A 16,929-nucleotide genomic window follows, 5' to 3' on the forward strand; every position below is an offset into this window, starting at 1 on the left:
TTACACTTTGTAGGTGTTTCACCAAAACCAACAGTACCTTCAGCAGTGGCCCCCTTCCCGTGGTCTCAGTGGTAGCACCTTATCCCCCGGATGGTTTGGAAATGAAGCCCCTCAGTCACATGACGATGCCTGTGTGTCTGGCTTCCACCGTCCCCGACGGTGGTCAGTCACCTGAGGAGAACATCAAAGATGACGTGGTGCCGAGACCTGTTCAGCATATTTGCTGTCAAGCCAGTAGAAGGGAGATGAATTCTGATTGTGTGGAAGATACAGCAGAGTTCAACAGAGGTACAGCAAGACATTATATATCTTAAGTTTCTAGATAGTCTTCAGTTAACTAAGAACTATATAAGGAAAGAAGATGCTTTTGGAATATTTTCTTGGTGATCAACACATGTATTCCTTAGATACTGGGCGAGGGGTATTGGATACTTAAAAAAAAAAGTTGACTAGATAAACAATTCTTTGAAATTTTATTATTCACATCCTTCATCTCAGGCTATTAATCCCATTGCACTTTGGAAAATAAATCCAAACAGGCTTTGCTTTCAGTTGTACCTGAACAGTAGACTTGCTGGAAGGTGCATTTTGTGATCCTGGGCTTTTTTTTTTTTTTTTTTTCATTTGGGTTGATTCTGGCATTGTAGCCTTTCTTTAAGGTGGTGATTTGGGGGCTTTTAAGGGTTTGCTTTAATCTTCAGATGAATAAATGTTTATGAGAGCTCAACTTTATTTTAAACCTACTACCTCCCGCAAATTCAAACTAAACATAACTAGGCTCTAATTTTGCTCATTATTCTTTCTTTGCTGCTCAAGCTAATGTTTTTAGACTACTTTCAAAAAAAAAAATCAGCCTTTATCATTTCATAATGCTTCCAAACTTCTGTTTTTCAGGAGATAGCTGTATCCATTCAGAAACAGAAAACAAAATTTTAAGTTGGGATCCTCTTATTTTGCCGGCTGTTTCAGAGGACTGTGCTGAAAAGACGTGTTCTCCTCCTGGCATTCCTGCAGCCAGCCCATCAGGGGTCCTTCAACAACCCCGGGAAACCTGAGGATGTGGAAGTGACTAGCCATGTTCCCACTTCAAGCCAGTATCTGCACAAAACAGGCCTGGGGATGGACTGTGTGAAGGACATTAATTCAAATCAGAGAAAATTGCTATTTATTTTTTGTAGTGGTAATGTCATATGAATGTATCTTAAAATGTGTGCCCTTTGATATTATTTATGCCTTAAAAGTTTCCCTCCCTACTCCTTCCTCCCCCTCAGTAGTAAACAACCTGGCTTTGCAGAGTTTTCAGTCATCTGAGAGCAGTGGGATCATTCCATGTTGTCCAAGAGCCTCAGTGACAGTCAGAGCTCCTCCTGCAAGGACCCCATCTATTGGCTGATTCAGCCCAGAGGGAATTAATTGCACAGGCCATTGGAAGTTTTCTGATGGAAACATGTCTATCAATATCGTGTTGTCAGACTTCCTAAGAACATTTGAAGTCAACTGCAGTTGTAGCTTTGTGTTTATAATAGCAGTATCTTGTGAATTTTATGAGTGCCTTGCACAGAGGTGATAGTTGACCTGTTGACTGTCTGCACATGGACACATGTTATGTCTGATTTTCTAGGCACTAGTCACAGTGTCCCGGACATGGTTGAGGTTGATGTCTGATTGGGTTATTGCAGAAGGCAGAATGGGAGCCAAGGCCAGGGAGAAAAAGAATGCCTTCAAGTCCTACTAAAATTTAAAAATTAGTTTTTAAAATAGTCACCATGGGGCTCTTTTTGACTGTTTCTAAGAGTAGGAGGAAAATCAGACTTTAAAGTGGTGACTAGAAGAGAAAGATCCACGTTTTAAGGAGAAAGGGGAGGGTTCCAGGGGGACTGTCTTGGCGGAAGTTCTCCCATTAGTATAGGACGTGCTCGTGGTGCCACATCCCCAGAAAATCATCATTTTCTAGCTTCCCGCACAAGCAGTGCCTGGAAGATGCAAGTGTCAGAAAAGAATCGGGAGATTTGAAATGTCCTGGCTTTTTTTCAGAATGTCATCATTGCAGCAGGCACCTACAGCTTTGAGTAGCAGAGCTCCTAAGTTACAGTTACTGCCACCTCTGAGTGACAAGGACATTTGCAGCTGCCCTTGGAAGGCTCTCTTCTCCACATCTAAAACAAAACAACGTAACACTCTCAGTGTATTGAATAGCTTGAGTCAAGTTTTATGGATCACTGCTTTTTTTTTTTTTTTTTGGATTGTGCATCCCTTTGGGAAAGAAACAGAAAACAGTTCTCGTGGTGTAGAGTGAAGCAGCAGTTCCAGTGTAAATGAAAATATTTTTAGTTTCCCAACAATGGCAGTGAAATAGACTAGAACACTATGTTAATCGACTTTCTGTATAAATGCATCAATATTTCCTTACACATGTCTGTATATCTTAGTACAACTGTTAGTGGGATGTGCTGTGTTTTAAGCTGGGTCTCTATGCAAGGCTGACTTCCAGAAGAAGGTAGTGAATACAGTCTCATAGCTGGGTATCAGGGATGCTGCAGAGACAAGTTCTCCATTCCAGAAGTGCATGCCACTAGTTACTGGATTGATTCTTCATGTGGCTTAGATGCAGTTAGCTTTGGAGAGGGGTAGCTTTATCCCTTAATTCTGTGGCTGGCAAAGCACCAAGTTGTAGTACACAGAAGATGGAAACATACCTTGTATCTGCCAGTCAAGCTACAGAGATGCAGTCATTAAGGGAGTTGTAGGAAACTGGGGAGTAAATATCTGTAGGCAGTCATTTTGATTCAGGAAACAGAGGTGTATTAGCATGTGAGCCTTAGGTCATAAACTGCTTTTAAAGATTGAGTTTAAATATGGGATTTGTCCACTAGGAAGAGAAAATGACTTTACCTTTAGGGCAATCTCATTGTGGACTGCTTTATTTATATTATTAGTAACGCTGTTTTAAGTGTTATCCCTTTTATTGTATTTTATTTATAAAAAATGCCTTTATATATTGAGATATATAAATATAAATATATATATATATATATATATATAAATTGCCTTCATATTTAGGAGTTATGAGTGCTCTAACCACGGTTGTTCTGAACTTTTATGCCCTGCACAGTCACTACAAAGCGTCCTACCTACTGTCCCTTGCCAGGAAGTCAGAGGACAGTACAGTGTGGGAGGTGGCACTAACGTCATGGAGTCACTGCTGTGTACCAGGCGCCATGCTCAGTGCTCATTACTGCTATCTCAAATCTTACTGTTCAGACAGATCTACAGAGTAGGTGATAAAGTCCCCAGGTCACACAGAGAGCCTGAATTTGAACTTAGCTGGAGCCATAATCTGAGCTCCTTCCATTTTTCCAGACTGCTTTCCAAAAGCACTCGGGTTCACTCTTCTGATGGAACCCGGTCCAGTTCTGTAAGCCCTGGTCCTTCCCCGCCATGGGATTCCTCTGATGCTCAGACTCCACGGCCAGAGAAGCTGCCCTCTGTCCTCCGTGGGCGGAACGCTGTGCTTGGTACCTGGTCTTCCCGGGGCCCTCGTTTCTCACCCTTCACCCCCTGGGAACTTGACCTCTCAGCTTAGTGACCCTGCGATTGGTCAGGCTCTTCATGCTCCTCATCTCTGAACTCTCTGAGTCTCTGTTTTAGCAGGAAACTTCCCCGACTCCTGCCATGTCATTCCACTCTTTTATTTTCCTTTCGTCATGCACTGATCGTCTGGGGACAGGTGCTGTGTAGGATGTAAGTGAAATGGCAATGTTTTAAGCCTTTTGAAGTGGTCTTTTGAAAAAAGCATTTCTTCCTGGATTTTGTTGTTGTTGACCGAGTCTGCAGAGACGAATACACCCTTAGCAGTCTGAGCGTGACGCAAATCTCATTCCAGCTACCGTACTGCCAAGAAGTTAATTTTGTAACTGAATTTCACCTGTGTAGCTCTCTTTTAAAGCAAATGACTTTAAGATGCATGTTTTTGTATCATATTGAAAAGTATGTTTTATTTTCCTTAAAGTTGTAATATTATGTTTGAAATTGTACATATTTGAAATGATGTAGCTCTGACAGGTTTTACTTGGTTGGTGTGATTTTATATTAAAAGAGAACGCTGCTTTCATGGAGAGGTGCACGTGAAGATGAGGACCCTCTAATGCTCCCTGTTTCTGCAAAACTGCCTATAGCTTGTGATTGGGGCGGGTGTATGTCTTACTCTGAAATTCTTTGGACCCCTGTCCTCCCCTGAACATCCTCTCTGCACAGCCAAGACCCAAGTGAGTTAATCCCTTTGGTTCTAACTGCAGAGATTCAGGCCCTGAAGGCAGAGGATCTAGGACAAGTGTTTTATGGGAAGGTTGGGGACATACCTACACCCAGAAGTTCAGTATTTCTACGGAAGGAAGCAAGGAGAAGGGGGAGGGAGGATGGGAAGAGCGATCCCTTCTCAGACCTTGTCTGTTTTTACTGTTCACCTAGAGCCATGTCCATGTGGACCCTGGGGTAGAAATTTAGCCTCAAGAAGCAGCTTTGCTTTACTGCTCTAAAAGAGATCAATATCTGGGCCTCTTTGACCAGAAAGCCAAGAGGGACCTTTGCCTGGGGTGGGGCTTTCTTGTATGCCTCAGATTTCTGTGAGCCTCCGCTGAACCTCAGCCCCAGTCCTGAGAGCTCTGAGGGAACTTGAAACCCCTCTTCTAATAAAGTCTGGATCTGTGAGAACCGAAGACGAACTTAGTTTCCGTCCGTTTTCCGTCCCCTCCCAGGCGCCACTTTCCTCATTCCTGGCAAGATCATCCCTTGGCTCTCGCGCTGTTTCTTCTCATCTGAGCCCCCTGGGAGGCAGCTCTGCTGAGTCTTCTAGGCAGCCGAACAAGCGCGCGTTTGTGTTTCACCCAGATGTCAGGCACACACGCTCGGAGCCAGTGAGTCATGCTGGCGGCTGACAGAGTGTGACTTTGGCCAGCCCGGGTCCCCTGTCAGCCAGCTCCCTGAGTCTGGTGGCAAGAACCCCGTCCTGTCTGGTTGGCACAGAGTCTGGAGGCCAGCGACTGCGAGTCCCTCTGACCACGGCAGACACAGTGATGTTCCTACACCCAAGGTAAAAAGGGAGACAGACCCTGGGACTGGCACCTGGCTCTGCTACCAGCCAGCAGGGTCCCATAATAGAAGCCTGTCTTCTTGGGGAAGGGACGTGGGATTTGGAAAGTTAAGAACTAGAAGATATATCTTTCCCTACAGTTGAAGATATGCCTGCGTATCTTGCTTCCTGTATCCCAGCTTCCCTTCAGCAGGAAAACCTGGGACTAACTGAAAGAACCCTCCGCTAGGGAGAGCATCACGAATGATTTATTGAGGAATCGCTCGGTTCACGGGCTTTGTCCGGAAGCGGCCAGCTTGCTCCCACAGCGCCGGGCGGTGCGCCCAGCACCACGGTTCTCACTTGCCCTCGGGCAGCCAACTGGTCTTTCCTCACACAGCGTGTCTTCCTTGTCCTTCCACCGCGGTCTTCCACGAGCTGAGTGAGGACCCCTCTTGTAACCAAGTCATTTAGAGGCCCTGCAGCTGAGCCTTGCGCTGGATATAAATGCTGGATACTCCGTGGGAAAAGGCAGTTGGGGTCTTGGCTACCTTGGTTTTAAGATCATGTGTGACAGGGGATATTCCCATCCCTCACCGTCTCCATTAGGCAAGTTTGCCTCTTCTCCTTGGGGCCTCATGGCGTTGCAGTCACTGTGATGGTGACATTTACTGGAGGGTCCTGGGATTCTTGTGCAGGATCCGAACCTGGGCTGGTGGATGGTGTTTCAGTGCCTACAAAGAACAGACACAAGCGAAGGAGAGAGAGATGCCCCGGAGGTGTCCCAGATTGTTCCCAGAGGACAAGAGAGACTGAGCATCTTGCAGGAGACTCGGGGCTGCTCTCCTTTACCATGAGAAATCTTCTTTGGGATAAAATTGGGCTTAACGTGCCGTGGCCTCGGGGCCTCCCCTTGAACCCCAACAGGGGTGACTTCGCTCCCTGAGGGTGAAGTGGGAGAGTAAAATCAGTGACAGACTTCCCCAGCCTTCCGTTCCAGTCAGAGGAAAGTCTTCACCCCTAGAATGGCTGGGGTTCCACACTTACATGGGAGCAAGCAACAGTCCAAGACCTGAAGGGAGAAGAGGAAGACGTGCAATTTCTTGAACAACCAGCATAGGTCCCAGGAGAATAACCCTCCCTTCCCCAAGACCCAGGAAACTGGAAGGGGATGGTGCTAGATGCTTGAGGTTCGGGTTGGAGCTCTGAGGGACATCCAGCACTGGGGAGAGGCCACAAATAAGGAAGAGCCTAGATTCCTTGCCCCGGGGTGTCCTCATGTCTTCTTGGGATCGGTCTAGACCTGGCCGCCTGATGGGGTCCAGCAACCCTGCCCTTTAGCTTCCTGCTTACGGGGGAAAGTCTCCGGGTGCCGGGCAGCATACTGGAACACCAGCAGAGAGGCCACCGTTGCCACCACCATTCCTGTGCCTGCCGCACCCAGCACCGCAGGGTAGGCACTGAAGGGGGGGTCCGCTAGGAGGGAGAGCGCTGGTTGAACGGGGTAGGTTTAGAGCTGCTGCTGAACTTGGCATCAGTGGCTCATGGGGCACCAAGCAGGCCAGGCCCTGCTCATCTGGCTCCCCCTCCACCTGATAAGAGCAAGCTTGACCCAAAGAATCTGGAGACAAGGGCTCTCCCCAGGAAGGAGATGCTCTGCGTGCCTGTGCTCTGGAGGTTTTGAGTCCCCAGCCAAGGCCCGTGTTCCTAGCACAGGAGGCAGCAGGCCAGTTCTCCAGGGAACTCTTGGGGCTGAAGGGAAGGATGCCGTGATGCAAGGAGTTCCTAGGATGGAGAAAGCAGCTGGAAGCTCAGAGCCCACCTGTGCCCCGGCAGGTGAGACTGAGGCATAGGATCGGGCCCCCTGGGCCTCCCCTTTCCCTACTACTTCTGATTCAAGCTGGACCGTGGCTCCTACCCCTAGGCCTGGTCCTTCAGAGACCCCCAGGGAGGGGTGGGAAGGCCAGCAGAGGGGATAACCTGAGGGGAGGATGGGGAAGAGGACAGAAGCTGGGGATGGAGGGACTCAGTAGGAAGGAAGCAAAGGAACAGAGTAGGGGATGCCCTGCAGAGAGGAAGAGGTCCCGGGGTTCAGGTTTGTGGAGAAAAGGTGCGTCTATCCACGGCGCTAGCCCAGCACCTGGTGTCTTCACCTCAGAGGGATGTCCAGCTGTGCGCTGGTTCAGAGCCAGCACACGGAAGGCGTAAAGGACCCCCGGGTCCAAGCCCCCCAGCGCTGGCCCCTGCTCTCCGGCTCGATGTCACCAGCTGCTGTCTCCCAGGCCCCAGCTCCCAGGCCTGGGGCGCTGGCCCTCCGCTGCACCAGGAAGCCCGCCACGTTCCCGGGGCCTTCAATGGCCCACTGCAGGTGCACCTCTCTCCGGCGCCTCCCGTGGGTCAGGCGGCTGATGGTGACGTTGGGGGGAGCCGGGCATCCTGGGGTGAGGGTGGGACACACACAGGCGTGTGCACGCCCGCAACCGCGTGGGTATGTGTGCCTATTACGACTTTGTTGAGAGAAAGCTGGTAGGGTGGAAACCGGGCTTTCTAAACTTGACCACTTCAGTGTAGCTTTGGTCTGTGTTCCCGTAGACTTGCACGCTGGGCCTCAGTGTCCTCATCGGCAACCCGAGGGAAGGGAGCTTATTCGGACTTCAGGGACTTCTGTTTGCCCGCGCTCGAGTGCATCTCATTCACGGCCATACCCAGGGTTGTGTCGTTGACGGCCTGTCTGTGCCTGAGAAGATACGGTGCCCAAGCTCTGGAGCAGGGAATCCCTGTGCCTTCCCACCTAAAGGGCTCTGGCTGGAGGCTCCCCATCCCCCTCCTCACACACACTCACTCAGGACCTCCAGCAGGACGCTCTGACGGCAGCTGCCCAAGGCGCTCCGGGCCACGCACTGGTAGGTGCCCCCACGGTGTGCTGGGTCGGCCTCCCGGACCCTCAGGCGGAGCTGGGCGCCCTTAGGGTGCAGCGAGAATCCCGAGGTGCCTGGCTCCACCTGCTGTCGCCGGGGTCCCAGCCAGAGGAGCTGGGCAGGTGGCGTGCCGCCCAGGAGGGCACATCCCAGCCAGGCCTCTCCCCTCTCCAGCACCGACACCCGGGGCTCAGCCACTGCCAGCTGCGGAGCTTCTGCAAGGACAGAGAGGGTAAGACTGGAAGATGCCCAAGCTGGTGGGAAGGCTTGGAGGTCAGGTGCTGGCCAGCAGTGGAGTGGGTAGGAGAGGAGAGAGGAGACGGGCCATGGAGTTGACAGTGAAACTTGTCTTGGGCTGGTCTGCCTCCTCTTTCAGGCTCTGGTTCTTTGCCAGATTCCTATCCCCATCTGCTCCGAGGTTTCCTGACAGCAGGAGTCTTTCTCCAGGCTCCTCTCCCACCCGACCCCAGGACAGCTCTTTCAGGTGGGGCCCTGCCCTATTCATCTCTGCGTTCACCTCCTCCTCCCAGCACCCGCGCAGGGCTTCCTTCTCCCGCTCGACCTCCCCACCCTGGGCACAGGGCTGAGCCCATAGCAACTGCTTAGTTTTTATGGACTGACTCCTAAAGACCCAGAGTTTCAGGTGGCAGTCAATCTCCTATGATGGAATTTCCAGCCCTGAGACTGAGTAATAAAAGAGGGAACTATTTCGGGTGGTGGGCCTCTCTGAAAACACGCGAGTCACCAAGCCTTTGGAGACCAAGATGTAAATCATTTTGAGAATTGTCGAATGTGACAGCTTCTCTGTTTGCTTTTCTAAAATTTTTACTTTAATATTTAATTCTTTTTTTCTTGAGTTGCCAAATATAGGCCTGGCAGGGCCAGATGAAGACAGAGAAAAAAAAATCAGACCAAAAACAGAGGGAGTGAGAGAGAGAGGAAGAGACCTCTGGCACCTGAAACACTAATGCAAGTCAAGAACATAATCAGGCATCTCTCATGCAAATTGATGCAAATGAAGGAGACAGAACCCCTCCCCAGCTAGCCGGTGCCCCCAGCCATGTGTGCCTGCCGAGCCTTTAAATGTGACCAGTCCTCACTGAGATGTGCTGTCACTGGAAATACACACACCCAATTTTGAAGATAGTTGGAAAAAAAGAATAAAATATCTCATTAATAATTTTTATTATTACATATTAAAATGGTAATATATATTGGATATAGCAACTACTAAAATGTTTCACTGATTCTTTTTACTTTTTTAAATGTGGCTACTAGAAAATTTTTAATTACAAATATGGTTCACATTATGTTTTTATTGGGCAACACAGACTTAGACCAAGCCCCTCCTGATTTTATGGATCAAAAAACTCGAATCCCTGGGACATAGGTGACACAGTGTCTTGACTCATTTTGCTTTCTAGCACAGCCCCTTGTCCCCAGAGCCCCTCCTCCTGATTCCAAAGGGCTGCTCCTCCCACCCGGCCCCAGAACTGGTCTGTAGCCCCCACTCACCTAGCCGGAGCCGGCAGCTGGGGTCGGGGACTCTGAGTGGGTGAGCGCCCTGGCAGGTGAACTCGCTTCCAGCCAGGTCTTCCTGGGCCGGCAGAAGGTAGACAGCCAGCGAGGAGCTGCTGCTGCCCAGGGGCCGCTGCTGTCCATCAAGCCAGCTCAGCACAGCAGGGGGCTCGCCTCCAGGCCACTCACAGCTCAGCACGATGACCTGGTCTCCGACTGTGGCCGTGGTCCAGCAGGCAGGGCTCCAGAGGGGTTCCCCTGGGTAGAGAATAAGGACTCAGTGTGACCCCGAGGGACGAGGATGTGCTGGCAGGCTTATCCATCCCTCCCTCCTTCATTTATTGCTTCATTCGCTCATTCCTCCACGTACACAGTCACTCATTTGTTCATTCGTCGTTTATTGAGGACTGACCATGCAGCAGGGAAATAGTGAGAACAGACACTAAGCAAACAATTATGATTTGATGAGTGCTGGAGTATAGGCAGCAAGACAAACTCTCTGGGACTTCAGGGAGGAGGACTTTGAAGACAGGATGGCATGTAAACTGGGTCTTGATAGACGGGTAGAAATTTCCAGATAGAACGCTGAAGGCACATTTCAAGACCAACGTACAATAATTGAGCAGTAGAAGTACATTGTATGGTTGATGGGCGCCTCCCTGGAGGCTGGGAGATGGTTGGACTCCACAAACCTGAACAGCGAGACCTCCCGAAATGAGGAGGACAGCTTATAGTGCGGGTGGAGACCTGGGCTGAACTGGACAGAAAAGTTGGGTGGTGGGGACTGGGCTGCGAGCTGCCACCTACTTGTTACCTGGCAAGTCCTGGAGCTTGTGGTCTGGAGTCCCGCCCTAGATCCCAGGGCCCCATGGGCTCTCCCCGGCCCCTGCCCACTACCCTGCCGGAATGTCAGAGCCGTGCTGTTTCCTGTGTCCACTCACACAGCGTGATCCTGCAGAGGGCGGGCAGTACCAGGGCTGGGTGCTGGCCAGTGCAGGTGAGGACGCTGCCGTTGGGGAGCTGGGTGGCCACGTGACTCCAGGTGATGTTGCTGAGGGCAGTGGGGCTGGTTCCCTGGGGCCCGCCCCACTGCAGCTGCGCAGCCGGAAGCCCCCCGGGCCAGGAGCAGACCAAAGTCACAGCCCCAAGGGTGGGGAGCACAGTACAGGAGGGCTGCCCCTCAGGGGGGTCTGGGTAGAGAAGTGTGTGAGCATCGCAGCCCCCTTGCCCAGCTGGGGGCCTGGAGGCCAGAGGTGTCAAGGGTAGGGGAGGAGGGGAGAAATGGATGAGCGGCAAAAGAGCGATCCCTTTGGGGGGCTGGTAAGGAAAAGCTGAGCTCTCAGGTCAAGGGAGAAGGCTAAGGGTGTGGGCAGGAGTTCAGAGTCCCTGAGGAATCCTGGAAGCCCCCCGGAGGCCCCCACTTTGGAAGCCTCCCATCTCCTTTTCTCTTCTTCACCTTGGACATGCCTCACTGTCGTTTCCCTTCTCTGCGCCTCAGTTCAGAACCCAGGGCCATGGGAACAGTCCTTTGGGGAGGGGTCTCTGCAGGGTCCTCCCTTCTTTCTGCCCCTTCCTGTGATTTTTCTAGCCCCCCGCCATGCTCCGTAGCTCCATTTGGTTCCCCAGACCCTCCTCCCACTTCCACACCACTTTCCAGCCCCTCAGACTCTGCCAGAGCACAGGTCTGTGGGGGCCCCAGCCATGGTGGCCCCTCCCCACACACTCACAGTAGATGTTGAGCTGGATGGTGCTCTGCGTGCGGGTGTCCAGGCGGCTGTTGCGGGCCAGGCAGGTGTACAGGCCCGTGTGGGCACGGCCAGCACTGGCGATGATGTAGGTGGGCCCAGTGTGGATCTGAGTGTGGTCATGGAGCCACACGTAGTGACTAGGTGGGTTGGATGCAGCCAGGCAGCTCTCACTGGCCCAAAATCCCTCCTCAGTGAAACCCAGTGGCTCCACGGTGATCACAGGATTGTCTGGACCATCTGGAGGGCAAGGAAGGCTTGTCACACCTCCCCAGTATTCATTCCTCATATAATCATCGCTGAATTCATGCACCATCCAATGAGCATGTGTTATGTACCCCCAGGTACTCCAGGAACTCCAGGGGCCATTGGCACTGCCCAGTGTAGGGGATCAGGGTCTGTGGAGGTGAGCACCCTGGGCTGTGGGAGCTCAGGAGGGCAGCTGTGACTGTGGGAGGACCAGTGCTTGGGCTGAGGCAGGGGACAGGCAAGAGTTGGCTGGGCGGAAGAGAGGCTGGGTGCCCAGTCCTTCCTATTTGCTGGGGATTGAGAGGTTTCTTGGGACAGGGTCGGTTGGTCCCTCCAGACGAGAGGGAGGAAAACAGGGTGGGAAGATGCCCTGAGCATGATCCCAGCAGCCCGCCCTCCTCACGTCTGTGGGGCACCACCTTCCCTTGTCTCCTGTGTTCCCTCTCTCCCTTGATTCCCAGAGAAGACCGAGTTCTCTGCCTGCTTCCATTCTGCTCTCTCCCAGGAGCCGCTCACCTGTCTCCTCCACAGCCCTCAGCTCACAGTTCCCACAGACCACCATCATTCGTGGACATCATCAGGCAGGAGTCCTGGCTCCTTAAATCCCCTAGACCAGCACCACTCAAGAGATACACATGTGCCACAGATATGTTAAATTTTCCAGTGGCCAAATCTAAAAAAGGGAAAATAGCCAAACCCAACCAAACAAAATAAAACCCCAATAGGTTTTAATAATTTTAATATTTTTTGCTTAACCAAATATATTCATTGATTTCAATGTATGATCAATATCAAATTATTGTGTGTGTGTGTGTGTGTGTGTGTGTGTGTGTGTATATATATATATATATATATATATATAAGTTCATCAATGATTTTTTCTTTAGACCAAGTCTTCAAACTCCAGTGCCCTCAGAGCACATCTCAGTGAGGTTCGGCCACAGCTCAAGTGCTCCGGTCACACGAGTGGCCGCCGTACCGGACAGCGCCGCTCCAGACTACACGAGTCTTCATTTTTCACACAAACTCCTGATTTCTCTTCATTTTTAAATTTAAAATCTGTTTTTTTTTTTAATTTTTGGAAGTTAATTGGCCTCATGTGTTCTCCTCTTTACTGAGATAACTATTCTGGTCTTCTGTCCACTTTTGTATTGGATCGTTTCTTCGATATTGGTTGTTCTGGAGTTCTCTGTGTCTTCTGAGATGTAATCCTTTGTTTGCTATGCGTGCTTTCAAGACAAGCTTCTGTCTGAGTTCTAATTTCAGCCTCTCAGCCTCAGACTTAGTACTAACTTGCCGCCCTCTCTTCCCTCTGTGGCCCCTCCGTGTTTCTTCGGGGTTCAGTTGGTCAAAGGCAGACTTTCTGGGCCACCCCTGAAGTCATGGGTAAAACTGTGACTATGAGTGTATGCCCATGACTTTGAAAAGGTGAAAACCCTTTGTACTAGAGCCGTGTCTGGCGCCAGTGGGTACAGTGCCTTGAGCTCCTGCCTACTGGAGCCTCTCGGAAGGCCAGGGCTCTCCTGGGAGCCCCGAGGTGTGTCAGAAGGCCAAGCCCAGGTGGGTAGGTGGGTGCCAGCCCTGCCCCCTACCCCCGACCATTCAGACTCACAGATGACATCCAGGAAGGTGCCATCGCTGCTCAGCTGGTTGACGGCATTGTGGGCACTGCACACATACCAGCCCAGATGTGTACGGTTGACTGGGTCCAGCTGGAGTAGGCGCTTTGTGGGCCCCACCAGAGCCTCTCCAGGACCGCGGGGTGCCTGATGCTGCCAGGCAAAGGTCACAGGCTCCGTGCCCTCCCGCACTGCACACATGGCCACCACGGAGGTCCCCTCCACCGGGGCCGGGTCGCTCAGCCGCACCTGCGGCTTCGATACGGGCACTGGCCAGAGGAGGGAGAGGCCCTGTGTTTGTTATCGCAGGCTGTGCCTGGCTGCGTCTGGCTGCCCAGCCCTTGCTGACGGGGATCTGGCCTGCCCACCGGGCCCTGAACATCCCTTCCTCATGATCCCAGGTCTTTTCACTCCCGTAGGACCTGGGCCCAGCAGAACACCACGGAAAGCACATGCAAATACATGCAAAGCAGCATGCAAAGCGGCTCAGGTCAGCCTGGTCCCTGGCGAAGCCCTCACCCAGCACCGCCAGAGTGAGGTAGGAGGAGGTGGTGTGGAGCTGGCCGCCAGCCGTGTGCAGGGCCTGGCACAGGAAGTGGCCGCTGGCACCCTCCCGCAGCTCCCCCAGCACCAGGCTGCTGTTCCGCAGACTCACGGCCCCCAGAGCCGAGGCCCCGGCCTCCACTTTGGACTCTGCTCCATTGGTGACGGCCACAGGCCGGGGAATCAGTGAGCCCAGTGGGGTGAAGCTCCAGAAGACCACCAGCGGGGCGGGCCGGGAGCCACAGGCCAGCTCTACGGAGCCGCCCCGCACTCCTTGGATGGAGGGGGCCGCCTCGGGGGCTTTGCGGGTTGGATGGAGCTGCCCTGGAGACAGAGAGACAAGGCGGGCTGTCTGGGCTTCTCTGGGGTCTCCTGCTCCCTTATCCCTGCCCAGAGCCTCTGTTTATTGTTCCCCAGGCAGGCTGGTTGGGCAGGGTTTGATAAGACAGCACAGGCCCTTTGGAGTTGATGGGCAAGAGATGGTTTCTGAGGGAGCCTATGGAGATTCCTGTCTGGCTGTGCTGTAGGGGCGGGCCGGGGAGGGGGGTCCTTGAGATGAGGGAATGGACCAGAGCAGAGGTTCCCAGCAGACCTTTTGGAAAGCTTGATGAAAACATAGATTCCTGGGCCGCATCCCAGATTACTGAGTCAGAATCCCCACCCCACCCAGGGGTGGGGCAGGGCCCAGCAATCTGTGTTTTTAACAAGCATCCAGAAGTCAATCTGATGATCAGCCAGAAGATGACCCCCGAGGCTCAGGGGATCTACCTGGCCGCTGCTAGTTCAGGCCCTGGCACTCTCTGTGTAAGGCTTCCCGGGGGGACTCCAGACCTACTGCAGCCAAGGGAAGACGACATCAGCCTGCCGTCAGCCCATCCAGCAGCCATTCTTTCATCACCTTGCAAGGATGGAGCAACTGCTCCTTGTGAGGCATGGGCTACAGTGACAAATGAGCCACTCGTCCCTGTCCTGTGGAGCTCGCAGCCTATCAGGGAGTCAGAGAGTCACCGGTCATTGTGGGAAAAGCAGGCAACAGGCAGTCTTTCCTGCTCAGGGCCCAGCACAGAACCCCACACCTGCCTGAGCCCCTCGTTCTGCCCCATGTGGCCAGCACATTTAGGGAAGTAAGTGGGTCAGAGGAAAGCCTACAGGGACCATTCACACTAGCTTCCTTGACTGAGCGCCCCCAGGCCATGCCCTGTGGTGGCTCTTCACATGCATCACCTACTGATCTTAACTGTAACAACCACCCCCCGGCCCCTGACTCTGAAACACAAAGTCACTTCATCTAGAACCATGCAGTAGGTGGCGGCACTGGGACTGGAGCCCTGGCTAACCCCCAACCTCAGATTCTTCCCACCGCTGTCAGCCTCCCCAGAGAGAGAAGAGGAGGGGGCAGCCATGGAGTTGGAGGCGGGGAATCAAAGGCAAGATTCTGATATTCAGTTGATCCAGAAGGAAGATGTTTAACCCAGAAACTCATTCTTTCCAACACCACGGACCCTGCTTTGGCCCATGCTACCAGCATCTCTCCACTAGACTATCACACAGGCCTCCCCACTGCTCCCAGCTCCAACCCAGGTGTGACCCGCCCCGCCACGCCTCCAGCCCGACGGTGGCCCTCAGCGTCACTTCCGGCTCCTTGGGGCAAAGCGCGCGCCCTCTGCGCCCTGGCCCTGCCTCCCCGGCCTGGCACAGGGTGGTCGCTCGGTGCGTGCTGGCTACGTGCAGCAGACGAACCAAGTTAAAGGCCTTTACTGAATAGCTACACAAGTGCAAGAGGAGGACCCCAAGGAAGAAAGGGGAAGAAGTAACAGGATGTGAGTGGGGAGTGGGCCGCCGTGGCGGGGGGTGACCTGAGCATCACTCACCTGAGGCCCCCGGAGGCAGCAGGCAGAGGGACGCCAGCAGCAGCAGACTGAGCGGCCCGCAGAGGGCCTTCTGACCCTCCATGGCCCCGTCTCCCGGGGGGCCGCCCCACGAGGCTCCTGCCTGGCTCTCGGGCTCCCTCTCCCCAGAGCAAAGCCTGGCCCTGGAAGGATGGGGGGCGGTCTGTCTCAGGTTGCCGACCTCAGCCCTCTCAGCCCCTCCACCCCCGCTCTCCTATTACCCTCGCCGCCCCCATATCAGGTGGCCTATCTACCAGATGATTCTCTCCACCCATAATGCAGAGCTGGGGAGGGCAAGATCCAGCTGGGCCAGACCTAGGGGAAGACCCCGAGCTCCTGACTTTTCACTTGAATAATAGCATAAAGTTAGAGAGTCCGAGCATGAGGTGAAAACAGCCTTGACCTCGTCAGGTCCAGCCGCCTGCCCAGCGCCCCCCGCGTGCAGCCCTCAGACCACGGGCGTCAGGGTTCAGACATGCCTTTAGACGCCCTTCGCCCCCTCGTGTTTCCCTCACATTTCCTGGGGAGGAGCTGGTGGCGTGCTGGAAGGACCCCTGGAGTCAAACACAAATCCAGAGTTTGAGCTTGACTGATGGGACTTTAGGGCATTTCTGAGCCTTTCTGAGCTTTAGTTTCTTCACAGATAAATGGGGGTAACATCTTCTTTCTTATAAACATCATTGTGAATATTAAAAGAATAGTTCATATTAGCATATGGGGGCTTCTTGGGTGCTAATGATGCCCTATTTCTTGGCTGAGGGTTACAGTTCATTGAGTTGTACATTCATTTTTTATATACTTTTATTTATGCTTATGAAATTCACACACACGTGTGTGTATTCGGCCCAGCAGCATTCATGCTCCTAGCTAGATCTGACCTGCAAAGTCTGGCCCCTGGAGCTAAAATGGAGACCAGGTCTCCTGGATCCAGGGTGCTCTGAATCCCAGCACACTCTCTCCCTCTCTCTCTCTCTCTCTTTCTCGCTCTTAGCATGTCCTGCTGCCATAGCTGTCTGAGGGGCAGCCTGAGATGAGGTCAGAGTTTTCCATTATCTGGTGGCAGGGTTGGAGGGAGGGTGAGATTCCTGGACTCCAGTGAGATGAGCTCTGATATCTGGTGTCAGGTTGCTCGGGGCTCAGCCAGGACAGGGGCTGTCAGAGCTGAAGCCAGGCAGGCTCCTCCTGGCCGGGCGAGGCTCGCCATGGTACTCCCGACCTCTCACTCGCCCTAGGACAGTGGACAGACCGCTGTCCCACTCTCTCTCAACTGCGGTTCCTCTGTGCCCTCCTTAGGGTCTTTAGCCCCCACTCCGTCCTAACTCCATTGGGCCTTCTCCAGTTTGTCCCCATCCACCTGGGGCTGTGTCCCCTCTGGGCTGA

The 16,929-nt window shown here is 52.9% G+C and overlaps 2 protein-coding genes across 4 annotated transcripts in view; one reads left to right on the forward strand and one right to left on the reverse strand.

Moving 5' to 3' along the window:
- Nucleotides 1-4,305, forward strand: part of CDON (cell adhesion associated, oncogene regulated) — an 87,068-nt gene extending 82,763 nt beyond the window's left edge. For all 3 annotated transcript variants that reach the window (XM_072953733.1, XM_006209866.4, XM_072953734.1), the window contains exons 19-20: nt 14-288; nt 895-4,305. In XM_072953733.1, coding sequence (XP_072809834.1) covers nt 14-288; nt 895-1,055 — 436 coding nt within the window. In that variant the 3' untranslated portion in view covers nt 1,056-4,305. The remainder of the gene's footprint in view (nt 1-13; nt 289-894) is intronic.
- A 1,114-nt stretch (nt 4,306-5,419) lies between these two features.
- On the reverse strand, nt 5,420-15,613 carry VSIG10L2 (V-set and immunoglobulin domain containing 10 like 2). The gene is given in 11 exon segments (XM_072953811.1): nt 5,420-6,046; nt 6,372-6,544; nt 7,209-7,301; nt 7,304-7,504; nt 7,911-8,201; nt 9,502-9,762; nt 10,446-10,694; nt 11,232-11,489; nt 13,111-13,386; nt 13,637-13,984; nt 15,532-15,613. Coding segments are annotated over 11 exon segments (2,574 nt in total). The 3' UTR covers nt 5,420-5,704.
- Nucleotides 15,614-16,929: the final 1,316 nt, after the last annotated feature.

This window comes from Vicugna pacos, chromosome 33, assembly GCF_048564905.1.
Source record: "Vicugna pacos chromosome 33, VicPac4, whole genome shotgun sequence".
In the NCBI taxonomy this organism is placed as follows: Eukaryota; Metazoa; Chordata; class Mammalia; order Artiodactyla; family Camelidae; genus Vicugna; species Vicugna pacos.